The following is a 14,723-nucleotide window of genomic DNA, read 5'->3' as shown; positions in this document are numbered from 1 at the left end:
AACAAAGGTTATATTACAAAGTATTGAGTTAAATTTTTGTTATTGACCAAATACTTATTTCCCACCATAATTTACAAATAAATTATTTGAAATTCCTACAATGTGAATTCCTGGATTTTTTTTTTTTCACATTCTGTCTCTCACAGTTGAAGTGTACCTATGATGAAAATTACAGACCTCTGTCATCTTCTTAAGTGGGAGAACTTGCACAATCGGTTGCTGACTAAATACTTTTTTGCCCCACTGTATATATATATATGTATGTATATATGTATCTGTTTATATATGTATAAATATATGTATGTATATATATATGTATATGTGTGTATATATACAAAAGTATATATATGTGTGTGTATATATGCATATAAATATATACACACATATATAAGATACACTTATGTGTGTATATACATATATACTAGGGGTGTGGGGAAAAAATCGATTCGAATACGAATCGTGATTCTCACGTTGTGCGATTCAGAATCGATTCTCTTTTTTTTTTTTAAATCGATTTAAAAAATATATTTTATTTTTTTTTTATCAATCCAACAAACCAATACACAGCAATACCAAAAATATGCAATCCAATTCCAAAACCAAACCTGACCCAGCAACATTCAGATTTGCAATAAACAGAGCAATTGAGAGGAGACACAAACACGACACAAAACCAAAAGTAGTGAAACAAAAATGAATATTATCAACCATTTACCATGAATTGATTAACATGGACCCTGACTTAAACAAGTTGAAAAACTTATTCTGGTGTTACCATTTAGTGGTCAATTGTGCGGAATATGTACTGAACTGTGCAATCTACTAATAAAAGTATCAATCAATCAATCAATCAAAAACAACAGTATCAATATTAGTTATAATTTCAGCATAGCAGTGATTAAAAATCCCTCATTGACATTATCATTAGACATTTATAAACATTTTTAAAAAATAACAATAGCGTCACAGTGGCTTACACTTGCATAGCATCTCATAAGCTTGACAACACACTGTGTCCAATGTTGTCACAAAGATAAAATAAGTCATATTTTTGGTTTGTTTAATAGTTAAAACAAATTTACATTATTGCAATCAGTTCATAAAACATTGTCCTTTACAATTCTAAAAGCTTTTTTTTTTTAAATCTACTACTCTGCTAGCATGTCAGCAGCCTGAGGTAGATCCTGCTGAAATCCTATGTATTGAATGAATACAGAATCATTTTGAATCGGAATAATATCGTTTTTGAATCGAAAATCGCGTTGAATAGAAAAAATCGATATATAATCGAATCGCGACCCAAGAAATTATATTGAATCGAATCCTGGGACACCCAAAGATTCGCAGCCCTAATAAATAAATAAATATATATATGTATGTGTGTGTGTGTATGTATGTATGTATGTATATATATATATATATATATATATATATATATATATATATATATATATATATATATATATATATATATATATGTATATATATATATATATATATATATATATATATATATAAATTGTGTAATTTAAGGCATTCTTCTGGTTGACTGCTTTCAGAGTTGTTTAGTTCTTCTTTTCTGATCAACATTTTTTATGTCAAAGCTTACACATGTATTTCAGTTTTAGCAATGTTCTGTCTGTTCCCATGCATCACACACTAAGTAATTTGTTGTTGAGTGGATTGAATTACTTATAAGGACGTTTGTAAAATGACTGTCATTAGCTTTTGTTTTAAAATATAGAACATAACGTGTAATACAACTAACAATTTGCATTGATGTGCAGTTTTTAAATCAAAATGAATATGTGCCTTATACCAAATACCGAAATCGAAACAGGCAAATGTGTTTTGTTTATTTCTGTTTTGTTTTTTTGCTAAGAAGTGACTACAAAGTAGTGTTCAAAACTTGCCACTACATATTTCGAAGCTTGCAATAATAAAATGCTGTTAAGCTCTTAGTTGTTATAATGATAACAAAACTCTACAGACGCTAACTCTCATTAGCTCGGGTTTGATTTAGTAGTGCCTTTACTTTTTACCTTAAATAAAAACTAAATGTGGCTGTTGAAGGTTTTGGTAATATAACATTGCAATGTCTGTTTTTCACCATGGCCTTTGACCCATTAGATTCCTTCCTACCCTCATCCATAATTTAACTTATTTTATATGTTGTGTTATTTTATATTACCTGTACATTTTGATTAGTTTGTTGTTGGCTGCAATGGTGAAAGCCCTTTAACACAAAACTTGTTTGCAGAATTTATACCTAAACCCAGAGCAATGTCAGACTGTATTAAATTATTAATTAAAGATGCTCATACTGTGTCGTCATATTTGTTATTGGTCCCTTTTACTGCAAATTAGAAGTGAGTGACCATTTTCCCCTCAAACACTGATTAGGCAAGCTTAGTTTTACAATACTGCTTTTTGGGGGGTTTTTTTAGCTCTTACAAAAAAACACAAGTGTGTATTGATATTGACAGATGGTACATTCACTTCCTGTTTGTAAAAAAATAACTCCACCATTATTTATAAGCTATAAACAGGTTGTATTTCTGATTCAGAGTACACTCACTGTCCACGATAGATAGATAGGTAGACAGATAGACAGATAGCACTTTATTGATTCCTTCAGAAGAGTTCCCGTAGGAAGATTTTATATATAATATATATATATATATATATATATATATATATATATATATATATATATATATATATATATATATATATATATATATACACATACAGTTGTGATCAAAATGATTCAACCCCCACACAATTTTGGTGTTTTAGCAAGTTGGACATTTATTCCGTATTTTGTTTATAGTTATATCAAATAAAGATGCATTAAATAGACAAATGCTATTTGAATTACAACATTATATTTTGTAACATAATAAACAGTGTCATTTCTGTTAATATCTCATTGAAAAAATTATTCAACCCCTTGAAGATCATAACTCTTAAGAACAGAATTTGAATAAGGTATTTTCAATCAGGTGTTGAAAACACCAGTAGATGTGATTACAACCATAACGAGCAACAATTAAACTGATGAAAAAGACTGTGACACTCAGCTTCTTGTAGATGGTCAATGGTGTATTTGCAGAATGGTGAAGTCCAGGGAGTGGTCAAAGAAGTCAGGAGAGGAGGTAATTTCTCTTCATAAGAAAGGATATGGCTATAAAAAAATAGCAAAGACCTTACACATTCCAAGAGACACAGTTGGGAGCATAATTTGCAAGTTTAAAGCTAAAGGCACAGTGGAGACACTACCTCGACGTGGTAGAAAGAGGATGCTGTGTGCAACTGCTGTCCGGTATTTGAAGCGTACAGCGGTGAAAAACCCCAGGGTAACAGCTGAGGAACTACAACAGGACATTGCACAGGGGGAAATGCAGGTTTCGTCCCAGACAATAAGGCGCGCACTACGAGATGAAGGCCTCCAAGCCAGAACACCCAGGCGCACCCCACTTCTGACTACCAGGCACAAGAAAAATAGACTCCAGTATGCCAAAAATCATCTGGACAAACCCCAAAGGTTTTGAGAAACTGTTCTATGGAGTGATGAGACAAAACTGGAACTCTTTGGGCCTATGAATCAACGTTTTGTCTGGAGGAGAAAAAATAAAGCTTACAAAGAGAAGAACACCTTGCCTACTGTTAAGCATGGTGAGGGGTCAGTCATGCTCTGGGGCTGTTTCTCTACCTCAGGTACCGGGAATCTCCAGCACGTTCAAGGCATTATGAATTCTATTTCCTACCAGGATATATTAGATGCAAATGTCATGAAGTCAGTGACGAAGCTGAGGCTTGGGAGACGTTGGACATTCCAACAGGACAAGGATCCCAAGCATACCTCCAAATCAACATCAGAGTGGTTGCAGAAGAAGGGCTGGAAGACTCTGGAGTGGCCTTCACAGTCGACAGACCTAAATCCTATACAAAACCTGTGGTGGGACTTGAAGAAGGCAGTTGCAGCACGCAAGCCCAAGAATATGAATGAACTGGAGGCCTTTGTCCAAGAGGAATGGGCTAAAATACCTGTAGATCGTTGCAAGAAGCTTGTGTCCAGTTATGTATCACGTTCGAAGGATGTAATTACTGCCAAAGGGTGTTCTACTAAGTACTAAAGATGCATGTAACTAGGGGGTTGAATAATTTTGTCAATGAGATATTAAGAAAAATGTCCTTTTTTGGTATTTTGTAAAATACAGTGTTACAATTTAAGTTGCATTTGTCTATTTGACACATCTTTATTTGATATGACTATAAACAAAATACGGAATAAATGTCCAACTTGCTAAAACACCAAAATTGTGTGGGGGTTGAATAATTTTGATCACAACCGTATATATATGATTTTCCTGCAGGAAGATTATATATATGATTTTCCTGCGGGAACTATCCTGAAGTAGTTTATATATATATATATATATATTATTGGCCCTAGTGTGTGAATGTGAGTGTGAATGTTGTCTATCTGTGTTGGCCCTGCGATGAGGTGGCGACTTGTCCAGGGTGTATCCCGCCTTCCGCCAGCGCCCCCCGCGACCCCCGAAAGGGAATAAGCGGTAGAAAATGGATGGATGGATGAATATATATATATATATACACACACAAACAAATTATGTGTATAAAAAAGGTACCAGTCTGCAAAAATATGTATTACTTAATGTTTATTTTTGTAATTTGTATTTAGCAGCTGGAAGTTTAAGAAGTGCTTTTTGTATGGAGGGTTGTTTTAAAATGTGTTTATTTAGCTACATGAGAAGAATACAACTTTAGTAAACGGCGCCTAGTTGAAGAACGTCGTTGTATAAATCCGTGAATGTGATTGGCTGTGGGTATTTTAAAAAATGTGAATCCCGGGGACGTATGAGTGTTGCCAGATGAGGAAATTACATGTTGGATTGTGAAGAAAAATGTCGTACATACCCAAGTTGACGACGACGTTGCTTAGTTTGGACCCCCTTCTACTGTAAAAGAGTACCACAGACCATGAATAGTATAGCTTGTAATGTAGTTTTACCTTTAAATACACGTTGTTAATGAACACAGCACTGTTAGAAAATACCCACCTCAGAGTAAACAGTGGGTGTATCCTTTGTTTGTCATTATCCATATATTGAACAGGTAAATCATCATAGATTAGGAGGTTTACAAGTATTGTTAGGGAATCGTCCAAATAATTATCGCACGTTTGGCAACGTTGGGGACGGACTTGTTTTTTTTTCTTCCTGTCTTCCAGTGACGTCATCGGTCACTTCCGCTGACATGAGGACGACGGCGTCGATACAAAAAGAAGACTGAAGGAAAACAGGAAAATACATTTTGGAGAACACTCAAAACTCAACATGAATTCCGCGTACATTTAAACTCCGTGCTCTAATTATTAATCGACCTGAATCATTTTGGTCACGTGGTGCTTGAGCGGCAATAGCTCCTTTTTTTTTTTTTTTTTTTTTTTTTTTTTTTTTTTTAGAGTTTATTGTTCTTCGGCAGCCAACCTGCTTCCTCTACTTGGCTAGCTAGCCTCGGCTAGGTTATAGTTTGCCGTCACATTGTGCGCTTATTTTTGGTTCCAATTAGCAAGTTCATCTGTAGGTAACAGCGTGGTTAATCCGTTCGGTTTACCACGGGACTGCTTCAGCTCTGTGACAATAGTTGGACGAGAATGGCAACAACGGCGCTGTACGCTTGCACAAAGTGTAACCAGCGGTACCCGTTCGAGGAGCTCTCGCAGGGCCAGCAGCTCTGCAAGGTAAGCAAGTGTGGGAAATCGTTAAAAAAAAATCATCGCAAGTATACCCTAATAGTTGTTATTAATGCGTAACAAACCAGCGAGATTACATAATAGCAAAAAATAGAAAATGTTTTTTTTTCACTGCCACGTGAACAAATGGTAGTCTACTTTCTACATATTATACATAGCACGTTTTAGTGTTGACATCAGTTACTGTGAATAAACTAGTATCGTTAACTAGTGTTTTCGACCCGACACGCACTGGCCACTTCATTAGGTCCATCCGCACAATCCAAGGAAGTTCAATACAAGTGATCATTTTAAATTGCCATGTCAGGAAAGGCGTTCAGTTATTAACAACTTTATTACTATATATGTCAAATTATGCACTGGTGTAACACTAAACTGCATCATACTAAGTACATATCCAATGTTATTTTATATGGCCCGCGTAAGCTTGAAAATAATTAAGTAATAAGTAAGCCAATAAAGTACTTTTACTTTCTACCTATCTCTGTTATTATACATCACACAATTTTTTTGTTAAAAAAAATACTCAAATATCTGCTTAACTTATGATTTCAAATGTATCCATCAAATTCTACACTGTAAAAATGACTATATTTACAGTTAAAAAAAGAACCAAACCATGTAACCGTTTTTCCATTTTCAGTAACATAATGTAAAAATTAACAGATTTTACATTCCAAAATAAAACTGCCAGCTCAGTCACCAGAATCTTACCGTAAAAAAATTTAGCTTTTCGATTTACTGTAACATGCAGTAAAAAAAACGTTACGGTAAAGTTCTGGCAACTGAGATCACAGGTTTTTGTTACTGCAAAGTCTACATGTTTTTTTTTACATGGTAAGTTTAAAAAAAAAAAATAAATAAATGTGGTAATATGCCAAGGCAATTGGGTAATAATATCACGAGGCCAATCCTGTTACAAGCAGCCCTCTGATGGCAGCCATAACTCTGATTTGGCATTCAAAGAAAGTAAGTTTTACACTCCTGATTTATTCTATGACAAACTATAATCCCTGTGATAAACATATTTTCTATTATACATTGCTGGTAATTTATGAGCTGGGAGATCCAAGTTGGAACTTCCGTTTGCATGTTCTTCCCGTGTATTCCAAAAACATTTTATTATCTCAATACAGCGTCCATCAGCTGTGACTGAGAGTTAATGAGGGGAGAAAAAATGCAGCAGGCGATGTGTCGGAAACGTTGGCACAACTTGTCTATAAAGTCTTTAATTTGTTTACTAGGATGTTCACTGGTCTTTTATATAACTGCAAATGGCATCAGTGTTCAAATAACATCAATCCATGCTAAAATGTTTTCTCATCTCATCGAACTGAACAAAGATTGTGTATTCAATGTGCGAGGTATAACTCTTTATTTTTGTTGGCCAAACTTGTACTGAACCACAAGGAGGACTTGGAGAATTAACAAATCTTGTTTATTGGACTTCCATCTTCATTGGTCAAACTGCTTTGTGTTTTATTTTGATATCAAAAAGTAAATGCCATGTTTGTTTTTTTTACATTACTTGTGTTTTTTTTCATGTCACAAAGGTATTACTTCAAAAAACATTTGTGACACAGCATTTTGTTAATGTTTTATTGTGTATGGTTAATTCCTATATGACGTATTTCTGCTCAAACGCTTAATGGATCTGTCCCATTACCCCATCTACATGTACATATAAATGTTCATAACTTAAAAAAAAAAGTCAAAATAGAGATATAGGCATCATGTAGTGACAAAAAGCTGACAAGTTGATATCATTAAAAAATAATTAAAAAAACTAATATTTGTCTTTAGATTTATGGATAACGTTTATCTATAGCCTTTTTATTAGACATAAAGTAAATGATGGTATCACGTTCACACCCCAACACTGTTTTACCTAACAAACAGTATTCGTGATTTCAATGTTAATAACAATAATCTTAATTATTACTTTGGCCATAATTGGCAGCCCTAGATCTCATCGATGAAAAATATTTGTATCTTAATGGACAAAAAGTGCAGTTACGTCTTATGACCATCAGGTGCCATTTTTCAACATTCTTATACATCCATCCATCCATTTTCTACCGCTTGTCGCTTTTGGGGTCGCGAGGGGGTCCAGGAGCCAATATCGAGGCCTGAAAATGGATGGGTCATTTATTGTTATATGTTGTTAATTACATTAGATTGTGGCCAAAACACTTCGAACAAGAAAAATAATTGTGCAGAGATAATCTCTCCTCTGTTATTCCCTTTCCTTAGGAGTGTCGCATTGCCCATCCAATAGTGAAGTGCACATACTGCAGATCTGAGTTCCAGCAGGAAAGGTGATACATGGATTCTTAGAATGTATGATTAGTGATAAGGTGCTGTAAAGTATCTGCATGATTCATTTACTACATGCTTGTTTCTGGACAGTAAAACAAATACCATCTGCAAGAAATGTGCCCAGAACGTCAAACAATTTGGAACGGTGAGTTGATGAATAGTGCATGTTTTATCAGTTGCGATATATGTGAATACTTTTTAATTGTCTCTTTCTGTAGCCCAAACCATGCCAGTACTGTAACATCATTGCCGCTTTCATTGGGACAAAGTGCCAACGTTGTACAAATTCAGAAAAGAAATACGGTCCGCCACAGACGTGTGAGCAGTGTAAGCAGCAGTGTGCTTTTGACCGCAAGGAAGAAGGCAGGAGGAAGGTACAAAACTGGCAAACGCTATGTAATTGAAGTGACAGTGCGTCTTATAACCGTGTCTTGTCCCACAGGTGGATGGGAAACTGCTGTGCTGGCTCTGCACTCTTTCTTACCGCCGCGTCCTACAGAAAACCAAGGAGCAGAGGAAGGGCTTTGGCTCCTCCAACTCGTCTGTGCTTAATGAGAAAGACCACCAGTCAAGGCAGCAGCAGCAGCAGCAGCAGCATCATCATCATCATCACCATCAGCAACACAGACACAGCAGCTCTCACCACAAGTACATAATTTACTTTATACAGTTGACCGCAGTCATATATGGAACACAATCACTTGTATGGTATTTTATTTACACTATATACATGTAAAAAATTATGTTTTTTGTTATAAGGTGGGCAAAAGTACTGTATTGACCCAAATAAGGGGGCTCAAGATGTATACATGAAAAGCAACTAGTGGTGCCAAACCATTATGATTCAACAGAGTCTAAGCTTTTTCTTCTGTTACTCTCACATACAAGTAACCTGCTGAGAGGCGGCAGTAGGGATGGGCGATATGGCTGAAAATACATATATATAATGTATGTATATATGTGTGTGTATATATATATATATATATATATATATATATGTATATGTATATATATATATATATATATATATATATATATATATATATATATATATATATATATATATATATATATATGTATATGTATATATATATATATATATATATATATATATATATATATATATATATATATATATATATATATATATATATATATATACACAAACCCCGTTTCCATATGAGTTGGGAAATTGTGTTAGATGTAAATATAAATGGAATACAATGATTTGCAAATCATTTTCAACCCATATTCAATTGAATGCACTACAAAGACAAGATATTTGATGTTCAAACTGCAAAGCATTTTTTGTTGTATGTGTATATATATATATATATATATATATATATATATATATATATATATATATATATATATATATATTTATGTGTGTAAAAATGTGTATGTATACAGTGGGGCAAAAAAGTATTTAGTCAGCCACCGATTGTGCAAGTTCTCCCACTTAAAATAATGACAGAGGTCTGTAATTTTCATTATAGGTACACTTCAACTCTGAGAGACAGAATGTGGAAGAAAAAAAAAATCCAGGAATTCACATTGTAGGAATTTTAAATAATTTATTTGTAAATTAAGGTGGAAAATAAGTATTTGGTCAACCATTCAACGCTCTCACTGATGGAAGGAGGTTTTAGCTCAAAATCTCACGATACATGGCCCCATTCATTCTTTCCTTACCACGGATGAATCGTCCTGTCCCCTTAGCAGAAAAACAGCCCCAAAGCATGATGTTTCCACCTCCATGCTTCACAGTAGGTATGGTGTTCTTGGGATGCAAGTCAGTATTCTTTTTCCTCCAAACACGACGAGTTGAGTTTATACCAAAATGGATACATGGATGATACATCAGAAGATTGGGAGAATGTCATGTGGTCAGATGAAACCAAAATAGAACTTTTTGGTATAAACTCAACTCGTGGTTGGAAAAAGAATACGTGTATATATATATATATATGTGTGTGTGTATATATATATATATATATATGTGTATGTATGTATGTATATATATATGTATGTATATGTGTGTATATATATGTATATATACATATGTATATATATACATATATATATACATATATATTTATATATACATATGTATATATGTATATATATATATATATATATATATATATAATTAAAAATAACCCATTAGTTCATGTATATATATATACATATATATTTATATATACATATGTATATATGTATATATATATATATATAATTAAAAATAACCCATTAGTTCATGTCCTTAAAGCCGTCCTGTGCCCAGGGACTTATTTCCTCAGTTTGTAAACAATAACAAAAACGACAAAATATTTTTTGACAATAATAAATATCGATCTAATCACTATACTATATCATCCATATACTGATACAATAATTGGTATGGAGCCGCCCACCTCTTTTCACATTAGCTTATCCTCCTACTTGTGCAGCGTAGCATTCTTCACTTGTATTTTCTGCCATAAAGGCGAGGATTACTTAAATAGAAGTGGCTTTGCACTGTGAAGGGACATCAGCCACTAAAAAAAAGTGCCATGGTGCTTTGAGAATTTGTTAGTTGGCTTGTCACTGTCAAATTTTTGGGACAGAGGCTAAAATTTGTCATGAACATGCAGTATCACAATACAACGATAGTGTTAAAGCCCTATCGACTGCCAAATTAATACAAATTTTATCGACTATATAGCGGAACCCTACCTTGTGGTTCTCTATAAGGATTATTTTTTTATTCATCATATGATTTGGATTTAGTATTGTATCCTCTCTTTGGCAGACTAAGTGGGAGCTTGAGTCCTGAGCAAGAGCAAGGATTGTGGAAGCAGAGGTAAAGAACAAGTTAAGTAGTTTTTAGACCCTTAGGACCTTTTTTGATTTTTCACTATTTCCAGCCATAAATCGTCTTCGATTCAAAAAGAGACTCCAAAGAAGAAACCAAAACTGGAGATGAAGCCATCAAACGGTGACAGGTATGATAATGATACCGGGCAAAATTTTTGCGTCTGTTTTAGTTTTAACGGACCACCTCGACTATCTGTTCCCCAAGCAGTAGTTCCATCACCCAGTCCATGGATTCAGGGGGAACCGACAACTTCATTCTCATCAGCCAACTGAAAGAAGAGGTGATGTCACTGAAGAGACTGCTGCAACAAAAGGATCAGACCATACTGGAGAAGGAACGCAAGGTTTCAGATCACACAAATAACACCAATGGTTGTTGGCTTTGGGTTTGGAAACTGATCCGGAATATGTGTTTTTAGCTCACAGAACTGAAGGCTGACTTTCAGTATCAAGAGTCCAACATGAGAGTCAAGATGAACCAAATGGAGAAGGCACACAAAGAGTCTATGGAACAGCAACAGGTAGATCTCACTTTTGTTTACCAATGTATATAATATATTTGGTGTCATGGATTACTAAAGCATCATAAAGATAAACTGCGAAAAGTAAAGTACAATGTAGTTGTACAGCATGTTAAAATGAACTGATTTTAACAATTTGCAATGTACAGTACCTTGTTTTTTGTATGATTGACCACTTTTCGTATGATTTTGGTAATACATAAATATATATATATATATATATATATATATATATATATATATATATATATATATATATATATATATATATATAGTTGTTGCCCTTAATTCAACAACTTACCTAGTTCAATAATACATTTTGCTGGAATGCGATATTATGGTCAGCATTATTTTAAGGCCAATTTAAGCACTAATAATCGTATTTTTCGGACTATAAGTCGCAGTTTTTTTCATAGTTTGGCCAGGGGTGCGACTTATGTGTGAAATTATTAACACATTACCGTAAAATATCAAATATTATATTTAGCTCATTCACGTAAGAGACTAGACGTATAAGATTTCATGGGATTTAGCGATTAGGAGTGACAGATTGTTTGGTTAACGTATAGCATGTTCTATATGTTATAGTTATTTGAATGACTCTTACCATAATATGTTACGTTAACATACCCGGCACGTTCTCAGTTGATTATTTATGCATTGTATAACGTACACTTATTCAGCCTGTTGTTCACTATTCTTTATTTATTTTAAATTGCCTTTCAAATGTCTATTATTGGTGTTGAGTTTTATCAAATAAATTTCCCCAAAAATGTGACTTATACTCCAGTGCGACTTATATGTGTTTTTTTCCTTCTTTATTAAGCACTTTCGGCAGGTGCGACTTATACTCTGGAGCGACTTTTACTCCGGAAAATTACGGTACATAGATGACAATAATACAAGTGTTCCTTTCTAACGCAATAAATTTTGATTTATCATTAGTTTTTGTATTTGGAAGGTCAGTAACTTTTAATAATCCGAAAGAAGTTAACAATCAATACAAATAAAATGAACCACGTTATCTTTGTTGTTAAAATTGCACTCAAACAAATATTGAACATCTTGAAGTCAAGTTTTTTTCTGGGTCATGTTTTTTTTTTGTTTTTTGTTCTATTGTTTTTCAACAAATTGAGCATACATGTATGTTTTTCTGTGTTGATGGGCTCATGTTGCTCACTCTTTTGAAGCCTAAATATTCCAACTTGTCCTTCAACCATATTTATTCCTCATTTTGTTGACGTGTGGTGCTTCTCACTAGCGAATGCTGACTATTAAGGCTCTTTGTCTGTGCATTCTGTATTTACAAGCTAGTGGTCCTGCCTGACCTGCTGACCAAAACCAAGATAGAGGATGACCACCAAGAGGGTTTACTCCGCTCATTTAATTCTGCTATTGAATAAACACATTTAGAGGCTGAGAGTGATGATAAAGGCAATCCTTTTTCACCCTGTTTCAAAGCGAGACAAGACGAAAACAAACACACCAACGTGGTCTTTTATCGAGGACAGCGAAGTTATCGTGTTCATTTTCATATATCGTGCGATCAATTGATTTATTAATTATTGTTTTAGGCCTACAAACTGGTCCATTTGCAGAGGAATTAATTTGCATTGTTTTCTGCATGTAAAACTAATGATTTGCGATTAAAAAAAAGGGTTTTGTGTCTAGACTGAATTGATTGGAGTTTCATTATTTCTAATTGAAAAAAATGTATTTGGTTTTCGCCTGACCTTTTGGAATGCATTACTAACAAAAATCGAAGCACCGGTGTAATGTTCAACTTGAGAAAAGTATTTTAAAAAGTGTCCATACATTGTTGCTTGCAAACCAGCACGTAAAGCCAGACCAATTCTCCCAAAGCAAGTCAGAGCTTTTCTTCCTGTCACTCAAACACCTGGAGAGATGTAGCACGGTTACTCTGTAGCAAGCAGTCCACGATGTCAATGGTAAATGGGTTATACTTGTGTAGCGCTTTTCTACCTTCAAGGTACTCAAAGCGCTTTGACACTATTTCCCCATTCACCCATTCACACACTGATGGCGGGAGCTGCCACGCAAGGCGCTAACTACGACCCACCTGGAATCGAACCAGGAACCCTCAAGTTGCTGGCACGGCCACTCTCCCACACGCACCACGCCGTCCCTATGTCCAGAATGTCCATGTTTTAACATCATTATTTTGTACATTTCCACAGACTAAGAACAGGGAGCTGATGAAACAAGTGGCAGCACTGTCCAAAGGAAAAAAGTTTGATCGGACAGGAAGCTCACTGCTGCTGCCCTAACACTTCAGCGGCCAGGGTGTGCTGACCCAGACGACATTGTTTTCACACTGTGAAAGTCTCCCTCCTGTGTTTTTTACTCTTTGCCATCAGCATTGAGCTCTTTTATTGTTTGTAAAATCAGTGTCGTCGCCCACAGAAACAACATTTTTTTCCAAAATGTCAATATATTTTAGATATTTTTTGGGAGGTGACTTTTTCACCTAAATGTAACAAGTGGATGTGGGATGGAACTCTCATATATTAACACTGCCGGGTCAAAGAAAAGCGTGACAAGCACCAACAAATCCCCCAGGATTTGATGTGGGTGTTATGCGATATTTTTTATTTATTCAACTGTAATTCTTAGTTTTTTGGGGTCTTTTTTCCCTTACACAACCTATAAGGAGAAAATCCCACGTTTTGCGGGTTTCTTCAAGAGCTATTGCTTCTATTTTTATAAATGATAATGTACTTCTTCACAATGAATGCAAATATTGGGGGAGTGTGACCACCGAGTTGCTGCTCATCTTGAGACAACACTCTAACATTCAAGAAACAATCGGTAAACACAGTGAACCTCTGCTGAATGGAAACACCTTTTGGCTGCACACCTGTCTCATGATGTGATAGCTATAGTGCTTAAATTCAGGAGAACGATTGTAATTCTGCATGTTTTTTACCCCAGGGACTTTTTTATTTTCCTCATTTTAAATCGTTTTTAAAGAAACATTTTTAAATGTATTATATTGGGTCAGCTGTTGTATATTTACATTTTGCTCGTATCTGTTTTAGTAAGTACAGTGTGTTTATGGTAAGGCCAGTTGAAATTATACATGCAGAGGAGGCTTTTTAAAGAAACACTCCTGTCACCTCTCATTGGACTGGTTTCATACTGGGCTGTTTAAGAACACTTTTGTATATATTTTTTTGTAAAACCAAGTGTTAAAAAAAAAAAATAAAACCGGCTAAACCACC

At 34.6% G+C, this 14,723-nt stretch overlaps 2 protein-coding genes and 1 long non-coding RNA gene across 5 annotated transcripts in view; 2 read left to right on the top strand and 1 right to left on the bottom strand.

Annotated features, from left to right (window-relative positions):
- LOC133551222 (uncharacterized) overlaps positions 1-5,374 on the bottom strand; it is an 8,656-nt gene extending 3,282 nt beyond the window's left edge. The window contains exons 1-2 of the long non-coding RNA XR_009806453.1: positions 5,088-5,374; positions 4,945-4,985 (exon numbers count right to left, since the gene is read on the bottom strand). This is a non-coding gene — a long non-coding RNA (uncharacterized LOC133551222). The remainder of the gene's footprint in view (positions 1-4,944; positions 4,986-5,087) is intronic.
- mtmr2 (myotubularin related protein 2) overlaps positions 1-8,338 on the top strand; it is a 22,976-nt gene extending 14,638 nt beyond the window's left edge. The window contains exons 17-19 of one of the 2 annotated variants that reach the window (XR_009806452.1): positions 8,036-8,100; positions 8,192-8,246; positions 8,320-8,338. The gene's annotated coding sequence lies outside the window, so the exon portion shown is untranslated. Of the gene's footprint in view, positions 1-5,257; positions 5,469-8,035; positions 8,101-8,191; positions 8,247-8,319 lie in introns of those variants that run through there. The other variant, XM_061897706.1, reaches the window with a different exon arrangement.
- Positions 5,514-14,723, top strand: fam76b (family with sequence similarity 76 member B). 2 transcript variants are annotated; one of them, XM_061897708.1, is made up of 10 exons: positions 5,514-5,770; positions 8,036-8,100; positions 8,192-8,246; positions 8,320-8,475; positions 8,544-8,749; positions 10,896-10,946; positions 11,011-11,088; positions 11,166-11,304; positions 11,380-11,481; positions 13,680-14,723. In XM_061897708.1, exons 1-10 carry the CDS (start codon positions 5,684-5,686, stop codon positions 13,767-13,769), a joined length of 1,029 nt encoding a protein of 342 aa, XP_061753692.1. In that variant the 5' UTR covers positions 5,514-5,683; the 3' UTR covers positions 13,770-14,723. The 2 variants fall into 2 exon arrangements, with proteins under 2 accessions (XP_061753692.1, XP_061753693.1); XM_061897709.1 differs by having other exon boundaries at positions 5,517-5,770; positions 11,169-11,304.

Source organism: Nerophis ophidion, linkage group LG04, assembly GCF_033978795.1.
Source record: "Nerophis ophidion isolate RoL-2023_Sa linkage group LG04, RoL_Noph_v1.0, whole genome shotgun sequence".
NCBI lineage: Eukaryota > Metazoa > Chordata > Actinopteri > Syngnathiformes > Syngnathidae > Nerophis > Nerophis ophidion.
This window is presented reverse-complemented; position numbering and strand designations above follow the sequence as displayed.

Bases quoted from the DNA above. Each gene is read 5' to 3' on its own strand.
- fam76b (XM_061897708.1), top strand. From the start codon at position 5,684: ATGGCAACAACGGCGCTGTACGCTTGCACAAAGTGTAACCAGCGGTAC. The intron at 8,247-8,319 runs GTGAGTTGATGA...CTCTTTCTGTAG, and splicing joins ACGTCAAACAATTTGGAACG to CCCAAACCATGCCAGTACTG. The intron at 8,750-10,895 runs GTACATAATTTA...TCTCTTTGGCAG, and splicing joins CACAGCAGCTCTCACCACAA to ACTAAGTGGGAGCTTGAGTC.